The 13650-nt window shown below is 30.2% G+C and overlaps 2 protein-coding genes across 4 annotated transcripts in view; one reads left to right on the plus strand and one right to left on the minus strand.

Moving 5' to 3' along the window:
* Positions 1–353: 353 nt before the first annotated feature.
* LOC126745210 (adhesive plaque matrix protein) lies at positions 354–4701 on the plus strand. Its single transcript, XM_050452952.1, has 4 exons — positions 354–502; positions 2720–2844; positions 2898–3054; positions 3904–4701. Exons 1-4 carry the CDS (start codon positions 491–493, stop codon positions 4390–4392), a joined length of 783 nt encoding a protein of 260 aa, XP_050308909.1. The 5' UTR covers positions 354–490; the 3' UTR covers positions 4393–4701.
* Positions 4702–8109: 3408 nt separating this feature from the next.
* LOC126745006 (protein obstructor-E) overlaps positions 8110–13650 on the minus strand; it is a 32139-nt gene continuing 26598 nt past the window's right edge. For 2 of the 3 annotated variants that reach the window (XM_050452645.1, XM_050452644.1), the window contains exon 7: positions 9166–9639. In XM_050452645.1, coding sequence (XP_050308602.1) covers positions 9477–9639 — 163 coding nt within the window. In that variant the 3' untranslated portion in view covers positions 9166–9476. Of the gene's footprint in view, positions 8540–9165; positions 9640–13650 lie in introns of those variants that run through there. The other variant, XM_050452646.1, reaches the window with a different exon arrangement.

Genomic DNA, 13650 nt, shown 5'->3' on the forward strand with positions numbered 1-13650 from the left:
TCATTCCGACACTTGTTTAGGAATGACTACCTGTGGGGCCATCTATAAATGACGCTTAACAACGCGAATTAAGGTCAGAACCAATATGTATCCCGCTTTAGAATATATAGCGTAATTTTTCATTGACTTTGGAACGAGACCTCTAGAACAAACGTATCCAACGAGGACCACCAATTATATAAAAAAATCTGCTCTTACGAAGTTCATTTCCCCCAAAACGAGTCAACTTTAACAACCTAAAGGAGCGCAAGTTTCATAATTTTGCAGGTACTTTCTTGCAGCGAGAGTAATGTGGATGACCAAAGTGAAAAATGTAATAGAAAACTGCTAAAGGAAAAACTCGAAAATTTAATGAAATAATAAGAATAACCTTGTCAAGTTATTGTGGGGAGGCCAAGTATAAAAGCTCAAGAATGACCAAGGCGCGGCTGTTTACCACTCTGTGCTTTGTTTTCGTTTCTTGTGCGGTGGTTGGGTGTATTTTACGAATATGAAGCTTTACGTAAGTACCCATATGACTTAAGTCGGAAACGGGTGTGATAAAGGAAAAAAAAAGTGAAAGGAAGGTCTTGATTTTCGGATTTTGGATTACCTTTTGTTATTTTCGGGGTTATTAAGAAAACGATTCTGGCTCATTTAATTAAGCTCGTTTTTGAACACCTTTATATATATCATAGTTCAGTATAACCCTTTAAAGTAGAATGAACAATCAAGTTTCCCTAGTTTTTTTCCTAGGGACCCCTATATACTTATTCTTGCCTTCTATGTTATAGTAGTATTATTTAATGTTTTTTTTCATACTAGACTAACTATTTCACTATTATAAGCTTTAGTACTAGATAAAGGAAAAGCATCTAAAATTTCATGGAACATGATCCAGAGCTCCATAAAATGTAGTAACTTTTGCCGCAGTTGTTAAAAATATACAGTTTTTTATTGAAGACAACAATAAATAGGTAGGGGTACGTAAGAAAATAACTAGGAGTATGTGGGACCAGAAATCTATTCCAGATTTACTCAATAGAGCCTCGTAATACTGTAGCTAGAAGTATGCCGAATCTAATGGTTTTTAGATAATTTTTAACTGTAAAGGTAAATGTCATTGACTAAAATGGAAGTGAAAACTGGATAATGATTAATATTGAATACTCCTTTTAATATGTACAAAGGCCTTTTCGTCTGACTATTTCACCATTTGTGGTCTTGCTATCAATGGATCTCACTTTGTTCTGGTGTTCTGGTTCTGGTTGCCTCCGGAAGTAGGACTGGAAGAGAAAATAGATCAGTCATGTTTTTTTAGGTCATTTAATGCGATTTATTTATTATCCAAGCAGTTCGATTAAATATTTGCATTTTTTCAGGTAGTTGAGCTCTTGAGTTCTTTTTTCCTTAAACATTGAAATAATTATTTTCTTATAGGCGCTTAAGTCATAAATTATTACAAGATTCATCATGTCAAGTGTCATGAACCCCTAGTTGTTTTCATAGGAAACCCTACTTGCTTTTGACCAGTTTTTGTCTTGATAGGTATTAGTAGAATGACTGGTTCACTACTACAAGCTCAAGTAACAGATTAAGAAGGAATTATGTATCCAAAACCTGGAAATGGAACAAGATCGAAGGCCACTGTCAAATCAAATAATGTAAAAAATAAAAATGCTTTTTCACGTCATCTCTTAAAGTCCAATTACTTTGCTTTATTGTTTTAAATAAACAGTTTTTTTAATAAAAATTGACATAAAAATAGCTAGGGGCACGTGTAAAATAACTAGGAGTACGTAAGAAAATAACTAGAGGTCCGTGGAACTAAAGAACTAATGCAGATTAAATAAATAGAAGATCGCAGTAAAGTAACTAGGCGTATGTTAACGTTTTTGACATATATCATTAATTTAAAAATAGCAATATTTTCAAGATCATTGTTTCGTCAAACGATCATTTTAACTATAAGGTTAAACGTCATTGACTAAAATTGAAGTATAGAAAATTGGATAATGATTAACTTACATTATAACTTTAGAGTTTAAATTCATAAAGATTTCAAGTTAACAGATCTCTGATTTCATGAAACCCTAGTTATTTTCCTACGAACCGCTACATACTTATTCTTATTTGTAATGTTAATAGTCTTGTGTTTATTATTTTATTTTTTTATTACTTACTGTGCTTTTGCTTCACTTGTTAAAAATATACAGTTTTCTTTATTAAAAATGGCAATAAAAATAGCTAGAAGTACGTAGAAAATAACTAGGAGTACGTAAGAAAATAACTAGGGGTCCGTGGAATTAAAGAGCTAATGCAGATTAAATAAATAGGAGGTCGTAGTAAAGTAACTAAACGTATGTTAAAAATAGTAATATTTTCAAGATATACATACGGTCTAGTAAAAAGGGAAATGGACTTTTTACGACCAAAGTATATAATAAAGAAACATACAAGTAAAAAAACTATTACGTATACAATACCAAGCCCAATAAATGCAAATTTAATATTAGCCGTTACGTTTGTTGGTAGACATGATTTAAGAACAACCTTGTCGCTATTACTGGACAAAATTTCATGTTAAGGCATTTCAATGTTAAAGCAGGTAGGCGATATTGGCCAGCGAAAACACGGATGTAGGCACTTCCCGCGAGTTCTTTAATTTATTTTGTGGTTTATTTCAAGATCACTTTAGCACATAAGGGAAACCTTAATTTAAGTTTAATTTTTTTTCCAGTTACTGCTATCAGCAGTGGCGTCGGTGGTCTATTGCCAGCAAGCCAAAGTTCAGCAATACACTACACCTGTACCAATATTAAAGCAAATCGATAGGCATAATGATGATGGCTCCTACAGTTATGGGTAAGTTAAGACAGTAAATTGAAACTATAAAAAGGTTTATGTATCTATTGTAGGTACGAAAACGCTGATGGTACTTATAAAATCGAAACGAAATATCCGACGGGAGAGGTGTACGGAAAATACGGCTACATCGACGATACTGGTAAACTGAGGGAAGTCGAATATGGGGCAAGTAAACGTGGCTTCGAACCCGCTGGTACCGAAGTTACTGTAAGTAAATATTTTGGTATTAAATGCACGTAGGATGGGTCGTATATTACTTCTATTTCCTAAAACTTGCTGGAAATTCTGTTCATAATGGGTTAGGAAGCAGAATTCTTATTTCCGTATTACATCTAGAGTTTGTCTGTCTTTCTACCTTTAGCAGAGTGATTACACATTCAATGTTTTATTGCATAAAGTTACGGCTAGAGCTCTCTTATATAGGCGAGGATCTACAGGAATGACTTCATCCTGCCTATTTATGATCAGCATATTGAGCTTATCAGTCATCGAAGTTAAAGAACTAGTTGATGCTTCCTTCTCTGTCACTAGTGCAATTAGAACTTAGTGTCTTTCTTTGCAAAATAATTATTTACGAAGAAAAATCCCTATCGTCTTTCCTAGATAATAATTTGTGTGCTGAATATGACTGATAATCTACGATAGTCAATCGGTGCCAGAATTGTGTTTGCTCCTAAATTTCTCTAAGAGAACAATGGAAAAGTTTATTCAAACAAATTATTGATCTAACATAAGCAAAGCTCTGCTATCTCTCTCAATTTAATTCAGTTTTTAGTCGCTTAGCATCATTCGTTGCAATTTTTGGAATAGTTCAATGTCAAAGTCCATTCAACCCATCTTTGAATTTATTGCCTTTTAAAACAATCACATCGACTCACTTGAACGATTGTTTAACGACCACTGCTCGTCCAAAATGGTTTAATGTTGTAATGGTTGCCTATACTTTTAAAACTATATGCAACCATCATTAATGAGTGCTGCCATCTTCTCGTTAAGCACAGAAACTTTTTCTATTATTTAACTGGGATTCAATTCTAACATAATAATTTTGTTTAGGTTGCACCGCCGACACTCTCGAACAACCCGGAGGCCCTACGCCCCCTAGGGCCCGAAGAAGAAGACGACGGTCAATACCGCGAGGATCCGTCGATTTATTACAAAAACGACCCCAATAACGTCCCGGTCGAACAACCCGCTTACACAACTTACGCCCGACAACAAACTTACCAATTGAACAACGTTCCCACTTACACCCCACCGGCTTACACTCCACCAAGGCCAGCTTACACTCCCCCGACTTATACTCCACCAGCTTATACCCCACCCGTTTACAACCCTCCCACTTACAACAACAATTATTACAACAATAATCCTGTGCCTGCTCCTACTCCTATGCCTCAATACAATTACAATTATGCACCTCAGAATAGCTATTGGAATCCTGCTCCTGCTTATAACAATTACAATCCAAATATGTTCCAGGGTCATCCTGCCCAAAATGTGGATATCTGGACCGGTAGTTATACTGTAAATTATAGGAGATAGTGTGCGTGTGTATATATATGAGTTATTTAAATGTATAGTCATGTAATTATCCAAATAGTTGTTATTGAACTGAATTGCTTGCTGGGTCAAAGAGATTATGATGATTCGTTGTATATAATATGACCTCGAGTACTTTTCTTGCATATTATTGTCGCCAGCATATCGTTTGCCATAGTACCTAAGTTAAATTAAGACATATTTATAACAAACCCGCTATGGACTTTGTATTTTCTAGTTAAACTGTAACGGTCTGTAAAACAATATGTAACACGATACAAAAAAAAAATTGAATAAAAAAGATACAAGGTATGAATATATTGTTTTATTTTATGCGTAAGGTGAAAGCCCATGGTGTTTAAATGTCAAACGAGTGTGTTTTTATTTGATTCAAGTTATATGATAATAATTGCATTGAGCAAGGAAAAGATGCAAAGTGTTTTATTATCAATAGATCCAGAGATATCGAGTCTGGAGTTCGAGGTCGACACCCCAAACCGACAGATCTCAACAAAAATTCAGATGGCTCTAACTCATCAAGATTTTTAAGGAGTTTATTAGATACTTATATGTGTTCCAACTTTTATTTAACAATAATTATTTTAGCCCAGTTATCAGAAATGATATAAGAGTTTTTTGGCTCAGGTCGGGTGTCTCATGAACCTTGTAAGTAATATGATGAATATCTTTGTAGCAAATAGATCTAGAGCCTTAAAGGTTATAATAAAAATGATAAAGCGAATCATTTTCTTATGAACAAGTTTAATTTCATGAGTCTAGCTAATATAGATCCAGAGCTATTGAATCTGGAGTCTCAGATCGGCACTCCAAGCCTGCACTGACTTTAGGAAAAATTCAAATGGCTGTAACTCAATAGCCGCTTATGCGATTTTCGAGATTTTTTAAGCGTTCGCTAGATAATTATATAGTGTCTAATTTTTATTAAGTAATAATTATTCTAGGATAATTTTTAAAGAAGATCTAGGGGTTTTTTGGCCCTAATGGAGTGTCTCATGAGCCTTCTAGGTAATATGATGGATATCTTTGTAGCAAATAGACGTAGAGCCTTGAAGGTTAAAAAAATCATTTTCTTATGAAAAAAATTTAATTTACGAGTCTAGCTCATATACATCTAGAGATATCGAGTCTGGAAGCTCAGATCGACACTCCAAGCCTGAACTGACTTCAAGAAAAATTCAAATGGCTGTAACTCAATAACCGCTTATCCGATTTTTGAGATTTTTTAAGCGTTCGCTAGATAATTGTATAATGTCTAACTTTTATTTAATAATTATTATTCTAGGATAATTAACAAAAAAGATCTAGGAGTTTTTTGGCTCAGATGGAGTGTCTTCTAGACAATATGATATATTTGTAGCAAATAGTCCTAGAGCCTTGAAGGTTATTATAAAAATAATAGAACAAATCATTTGCTTGTGATGAATGTTATTTTGTGGTCCTAGCTCAAAGTCAAGCGTGGCCTTAATCACTCTATAATAATGCAATAACTCCAAGTTGAAGAAATTCACACCAATTTAAAGTCTAGAAGTTCTGTTTTCGACGGTTAATTAATTCTTCCTAGCAGATTGACCAGCTCAACATGGCGACCCGATGACTGGGTCTTCCTTTTGTGAGATCATAATATCGTAAATCAGATACAAGACCGTAATAATTTGTCGCGATATATCTAGGGTACAAATCAATATAACTGATTTTTTTAATAAAGAATATTACGTCTCCTAACGTCTCCGAGGTCATCGTCACACCCAACGCATCGGTTTGCTCTCCACCTGTCACGGAGATCTGATCTACATTCCATCGAGTATAATAACATGGCATTCACGATATTTTATTACAAATTTACCAAGTTGGTGTTGTACCCTTCAGATTTATTTTTATTTTTTTGGGTGGGACGAATTTAATAGATTGTCATTCAAGGTAGGTCAAATTTTAGGCCAGTTTTAATATATTAATATAAAATAAGAGAGGTTTTCTGGGGTGAACTAAGGTTCAATGATAGATAAATTATTGAGATGTCTCTGTTCCTCAAGAGTTCTTATTTGTCTGAGCCAGTTCTTGGATCTTATATTAAAAGCAGTAGCGCATATAGTGCAACCCTGGAAACTAACGTGTATTAATGTTATAGAATTTAAATTGGTGTGAATTTCTTCCACTGGTGCCTTGAAGTGATTCTCATTACTATTGAGTATTAATTTGATTAAGGCCCTGTTTGACTCTGAGCTAGAATCATGAAATAAAGTTTATTCACAAGAAAATTATTTCTTCTCTCTGGGACTATTTGCCACCAAAATATCCATCATATTTTCTAGAAGAGTTATAAGACACTTGGTCTGAGCCAAGAACCCCTCTTTGATAATTATGTAAGAATAATTATTGTTTTACAAGAGTCGGAAACGATATAATTATCTAGCGAACGCTTTAAAAATCTTGCAAATCGGATAAGCGGTTGATGAGTTACAGCCATTTGAATTTTTCTTGAAGTCAGTGCAGGCTTGGACTGTCAATCTGGGTCTCCAGATTCGATATCTCTAGATATATATGAGCTAGACTCGTGAAATAAAATTTTTTCATAAGAAAATTATTTGTTTCATCATTTTTATAATAACCTTTAACACTCTAGGATTATTTTCTTTAAAGATATCCATCATATTATCTAAAAGAGTTATAAGACACTTGGTCTGAGCCAAGAACCTCTTAGATCTTCTTTAAAAATTATCCTAGAATAATTATTATTTAATAAAAATTAGACACTGTATAATTATCTAGCAGATGTTTTAAAAATCTCGAAAATCGGATAAACGGTTGATGAGTTACAACCATTTGAATATTTCTTGAAGTCAGTGCAGGCTTGGAGTGTCAATCTGGGTCTCCAGATTCGATATCTCTAGATATATATGAGCTAGACTCGTGAAATAAAATTTTTTCATAAGAAAATTATTTGTTTCATCATTTTTATAATAACCTTTAACACTCTAGGATTATTTTCTTTAAAGATATCCATCATATTATCTAAAAGAGTTATAAGACACTTGGTCTGAGCCAAGAACCTCTTAGATCTTCTTTAAAAATTATCCTAGAATAATTATTATTTAATAAAAATTAGACACTGTATAATTATCTAGCAGATGTTTTAAAAATCTCGAAAATCGGATAAACGGTTGATGAGTTACAACCATTTGAATATTTCTTGAAGTCAGTGCAGGCTTGGACTGTCAATCTGGGTCTCCAGATTCGATATCTCTAGATATATATGAGCTAGACTCGTGAAATAAAATTTTTTCATAAGAAAATTATTTGTTTCATCATTTTTATAATAACCTTTAACACTCTAGGATTATTTTCTTTAAAGATATCCATCATATTATCTAAAAGAGTTATAAGACACTTGGTCTGAGCCAAGAACCTCTTAGATCTTCTTTAAAAATTATCCTAGAATAATTATTATTTAATAAAAATTAGACACTGTATAATTATCTAGCAGATGTTTTAAAAATCTCGAAAATCGGATAAACGGTTGATGAGTTACAACCATTTGAATATTTCTTGAAGTCAGTGCAGGCTTGGACTGTCAATCTGGGTCTCCAGATTCGATATCTCTAGATCTATATGAGTTAGACACGTGAAATAAAATTTGTTCATAAGAAAATATTTTTTTCTATCTATAATATATAGATAAAGGTTAAATAAAACAACCAACAATAGATAGGTATATATTTATTTATTTTTTACAAGTATATTTTTACCAGTATTTATCATTTCAACACAAAAAAACGCAACAGTAAAGCTTTAACAAATAAATACTAAAGGCCATTTTTATAATTAAATACAACATCCTAAAACACATTACACATAATCTATTTTAATGCTAGTTTATTTTAATTTTAAATATGGCCCGACTAAATCTACCAATACATTCAGCCTCATACTTATCAGTTATCTATTAACGTTTTTTTTCCAGTTAAAATTTTCGACTATTTAATCATAGATTTTTAACTTGAAATTTTTTTTTTAAACTACTACACAAACACTCATCAGTTTCAGTCATGACGAATCACCCACACTCTTTAGTTGTTCTTAATATCCTAACTTTTTAAGGGCCTTTAGGTCAACGTCCTTGTAGTAATCCTCGCTAGAAAATTAAAAAAACCGTTTAATTTGTTAGGGCTAGGTGTGTATAAATTAGACCTTAAATTCCCCTTTTTGGTTTATTTAGAGGCATAACTTAATGAGGTATCATGCATCATTTGTGATTTTTTTAAGTAAATTACGTGCCTTTAATTATTTTATTCAATTAAAGTAAAATTAGGAATAGTCAAAATTACACCAACACAAAATCTTGTGCGAATCACTTTTGTTTCAAGTAGCTTGGGGCGTGTACCGTATATGCCTCATGTAATTTATACCAAAAAAAATGTTAAAAAATAGACGCTTATTTTAAAAAAATATATATTTACTGTTAACATTAGTAGACCTCTCCCAAACAAATCATAACCTATAAAAACAGCTAGTTCTTCCGGTTAATATTGTATACAGGTTGTGTCGCGAACGATTAAGCGAGCGTTGGTGCAAAATCGTTGCACAACCAGTATATCCAACCTACTATGAACAGCATGCATACAAATTAAAATACTTACTCTAAGGCAGATAGAATAGGTCAGGGTGAATGTGCAAATGAGCCTAAAAGGGTGCAAGAACAGATAAACTTTTACATACAGTGTTACGACAATAAGGAATTAAATAACCACCAAAGGAAAATAATTTTTGTAAAGTTTTTTATTATTATTTAAAAAAAAAGTGTACAATTTTAACAGATATCATTTTCCTAGCAAACCTTTCGTTTTATCATAACATACATATAAATAGGGCTACTTGTAATTCTATATAAATAGTCTATCGGGTCAGATGAATTGAATTTTCAAAAATATTAAGCTTGCTTTAACCCTGTAGTGAAACTGACCAAATATATACAGTATACAAAGGATCACCTAAGGGGTAGTAAACACACATTTAAAAATTACTTTTTATAAGAGAACAGTCAAATATTAACTTAAAAAAAAACTACCTAATTAGTTGGATGGTTCGGGGGTGTTACGCGAAGGGGTTGGTCTGGGACTCGCTGATTTTTTAGCAGGAGGGTTGGATGCCCTGGACGAACCGCTCGATTGAAGTCCGGCCAAAAGTTCACTTTTACGGATACTCTTTAAGTCCAGGTCTCCATAGTAGTCCTCACTAAAATTACCCATGGGTTTGTTTGTTTTTTCTTTTTTTTTATCACTTGTTTAGGGAATAAAAGGAATTTAAAGGGAATTTTGTTACTGTCCTTTGACTTGTGTAATTAGACAGCAAGTGTCCTGTTTTTTTGGTCTGGAGTAACAAGGAAAAAATTGAGCTCAAAGTCAAAGTCTCGTAAATGCATCGTGTATTTATTGGGTTACAGCACCATCAGACCTAAATTCAATTTAGATAGTTATGGTTTAACATGAATTACAGGAAAAGAATGCCTCGAACACACAAGTTTTAAGTTATTCATATCATGTCATCACAGTTCATAAAAAATGTCTTTATCTACAAATTTTAATCAACAAAGTATTCTATAACTGGAGGTAGAAATTGCCAAGTATTACATAGCTCAGATATAAAGAACTTAACCAGATAAAAATAATTATAAACCAGTAAATGACGAGTGTAGTTCATTGACAAGGTGAAGACAACATAGCAGAAAAAATACAAAATCCCAAAGTTTTTAAGTCTGTGCTTTGTAAAGCACTGTGCTGGAATGTTTGGAAATTTTGACATGGAATTAGCGAATTTTTGATAAATATTCCAAATGTTTCCTCGTTATTTATTAAAGCAATTTTAAGTTAAAATCTGGAAATTTTAATTGATTTTCTAAATGTTTGGAATTAATGTTTAGAAATTTCAGGTTAATTTATTTGGAAATTTTGACAAGGAATTTGGAAATTTTAATAAATATTGTTGTTATTTGGAAATTTTGACTTGAAATTTTCAATTAATTTTCAAATTGTTTTTAATTAATTTTTAGAAATTCCAGGTTAATTTATTTGGAAACTTCGACATGGAATTTACAAATTTCAATAAATATTTCAAAAATGTTCACTTAATTCCAGGAAGTTAATTATTATTTAAAAATTCCGTCTTATTATTTGAAAATATTGACTTAAAATTTGAATTGATTTTCCAAATGTTTGTAATTAATATGTTTAGTAATTCCGGGTTAATTTATTTGGAAATTTTGACAAGGAATTTGGAAATTTAAAAAAATATTTTCATTTAATTCCTGGCAGTTAATTAATATGTAGAAACTCCGTGTTGTTATTTGGAAATGTTGACTTAGAATTTTCAATTATTTTTCTAACTGTTATTAATTATTTTTTAAAAATGTCAGGATAATTATATTGAAATTTTGACATTAAAAATTGCAGAATTTAATAAATATTTCGAAAATGTTCATTTGGTTCCTGGAATTTAATTGATATTTAAAAATTTCTCGTTATTATTTTGAAATGTTGAATTGAAATATGACATTTTCAATTAATTTTCCAAAAAACGAATTTTTAGAAATTCCAAGTTAATATATTTGAAAATTTCGAAATGGAATTTGCAAATTTCAATAAATATTTCAAACATTTTCATTTAATTCTTAGAAATTAATTAATATTTAGAAATTTCAGGTCATTATTAGGAAATTTTGATTTGGAATCTGGACTTTTCATTTAATTTTCCAAATGTTTATAAGTAATTTTTGGAAATTCCAGATTAATTTTCTTGGAAATTTCGACATGGAATTTGTAAATTCGAATAAATATTTTAAGCATTTTGACTTAATGTTTAGAATATTTAGAAATTTCGTGTTGTTATTTGGAAATTTTAACTTGAAATCTGGAATTTTCAATTAATTTTCCAAACGTTTATAAGTAACTTTTAGAAATTGTGAGTCATTATATTAGAAAATTTCGACATATAATTTGTAAATTTTAATCAATATTTCAAACATTTTCAGTTAGATAATTCCTGGAAATTTCCAAATTTGGAATTTTCCAAAACGTTTTTATTTAATTTTTAGAAAATCCGGGTCATGACATTTGGAAATTTCGACATGGAATTTGCAAATTTCAATAAGTATTTCAAACATTTTCACTTAATTCCTGGAAGTTTATTATTATTTAGAAATTCCGTGTTATTATTTGGAAATTTTGACTTGAAATTTGGAATTTTCATTTAATTTTCCAAACGTTCTTAAAAATTTTTTATAAATTTCAGGTTAATATATTTGGAAATTTCGATATGGAATTTGCACATTTCAAACATTTTCATATAATACCTAGAAATTAATTAATATTTAAAATTTTTAGGTCATTATTAGGAAATTTTGATTTGGAATCTGGAATTTTCAATTCATTTTCCAAACGTTTTTATTTAAATTTTAGAAATTCCAGGATAATATTTGAAAATTTTGACTTGGAATCTTGAAATTTTAATCAAACGTTTGTAAGTAATTTTTTGAAATTCCAGGTTAATTTATTTGGAAATTTCGACATGGAATTTGCAAATTTCAATTAATATTTAAAATATTTTTACGTAGTTCTAGAAAATTAATTATTATTTAGAAATTCCGTGTTATTATTTGGAAATGTTGACTTCGACTCTTGAAATTTTAATTATTTTTCCAAAACGTCAATTTTTAAAAATGTCAGGTTATTTATTTGGAACTTTCGACATTGGAAAATTGCAATATTTATTAAATATTTCAAAAATTTTCACTTAGTTCCAGGAATTTAATTAATATTTAGAAATTTCTCGTTAATATTTGGAAATGTTGACTTGAAATCTGGAATTTTCAATTAATTTTCCAAATGCTTTTAAACAATTTTTGGAAATTCCAGGTTAATACATTTGGAAATTCCAATATCGAATTTGCAGATTTTAATAAATACGAGTATTTCAAACGTTTCTACTTAATTCTTGGAAGTTAATTATTATTTAGAAATTCCGTGTTATTATATGGAAATTTGAACTTCAACTCTTGAAATTCCAATTATTTTCCCAAAACGTTTTTATTTAATTTTTAGAAATTCTGGGTTATTATATTTGAAAATTTCGACATATAATTTGTCAATTTTAATCAATATTTAAAACATTTTCAGTTTGATAGTTCCTGGAAATTTCCAAATGAAAATGACATTTGGAAATTTCGACATGGAATTTGCAAATTTCAATAAATATTCCAAATATTTTTACGTAGTTCTAGAAAATTTATTATTATTTAGAAATTCCGTGTTATTATTTGGAAATGTTGACTGAAATGTCAGGTTAATTATTTGGAAATTTCGAAATCGAAAAATTGCAAAATTGAGTAAATATTTTAAAAACGTTCACTTAGTTCTTGGAATTTAATTAATATTTAGAAATTTCTCATTATTATTTGGAAATTTTGACTTGGAATCTTAAAATTTCAATCAATTTTCCAAACGTTTATAAGTAATTTTTAGAAATTCCAAGTTAATTTATTTGGAAATTTCGATATGGAATTTGCAAATTTCAATAACTATTTCAAACATTTCCACTTAATTCCTGGAAGTTAATTAATATTTAGAAATGACATGCTATTATTTGGAAATATTGACTTAATATCTGAAAATTTTAATTAATTCTTCAAACTTTTAAACAATTTTTAGAAATTCCAGGTTAAAATATAATAAATATTCCAAAAAGTTAAATCCTGAAAATTAATTATTATTTGTAAATTCCGTGTGAATATTTTGAAATTTTGGAATCTTGAGATTTCCATTAATTTTCCAAATATTTTTAATTAATTTTTTGAAATTCTAAATTAGTATATTTGGAAATTTGCAAATTTCAATAATTATACCAAAAATTATGATGATTCTGGTAAGAACTACCATTTAAAAAGAAGATGAGCTTGGTAGAACAACATCGTCATTGGGACTTACATTGACGACCTTTGAGGATTCATCTATGATGCTATCAACTACAACTGACCAATGTCAACAGTGTTGTATATAGTGTTGATTTCATTTAGAGCTTTAATTGAGGAATAATTGTGTTTAATTAAATCATGTAAACGTGCGCTTACAATCAAACAATCATTAAAGGATAAGTAATTTGTCTATCTATAATAATAATCAGAGTTTTTCAAAGACAATTTCCCTTTCTAACTTAGGTCCGTAGGGTGTGATCACCATTCAGTTTTAAAAACTT

The sequence above is a fragment of the Anthonomus grandis genome, chromosome 15 (genome assembly GCF_022605725.1).
Source record: "Anthonomus grandis grandis chromosome 15, icAntGran1.3, whole genome shotgun sequence".
Taxonomy (NCBI): Eukaryota; Metazoa; Arthropoda; class Insecta; order Coleoptera; family Curculionidae; genus Anthonomus; species Anthonomus grandis.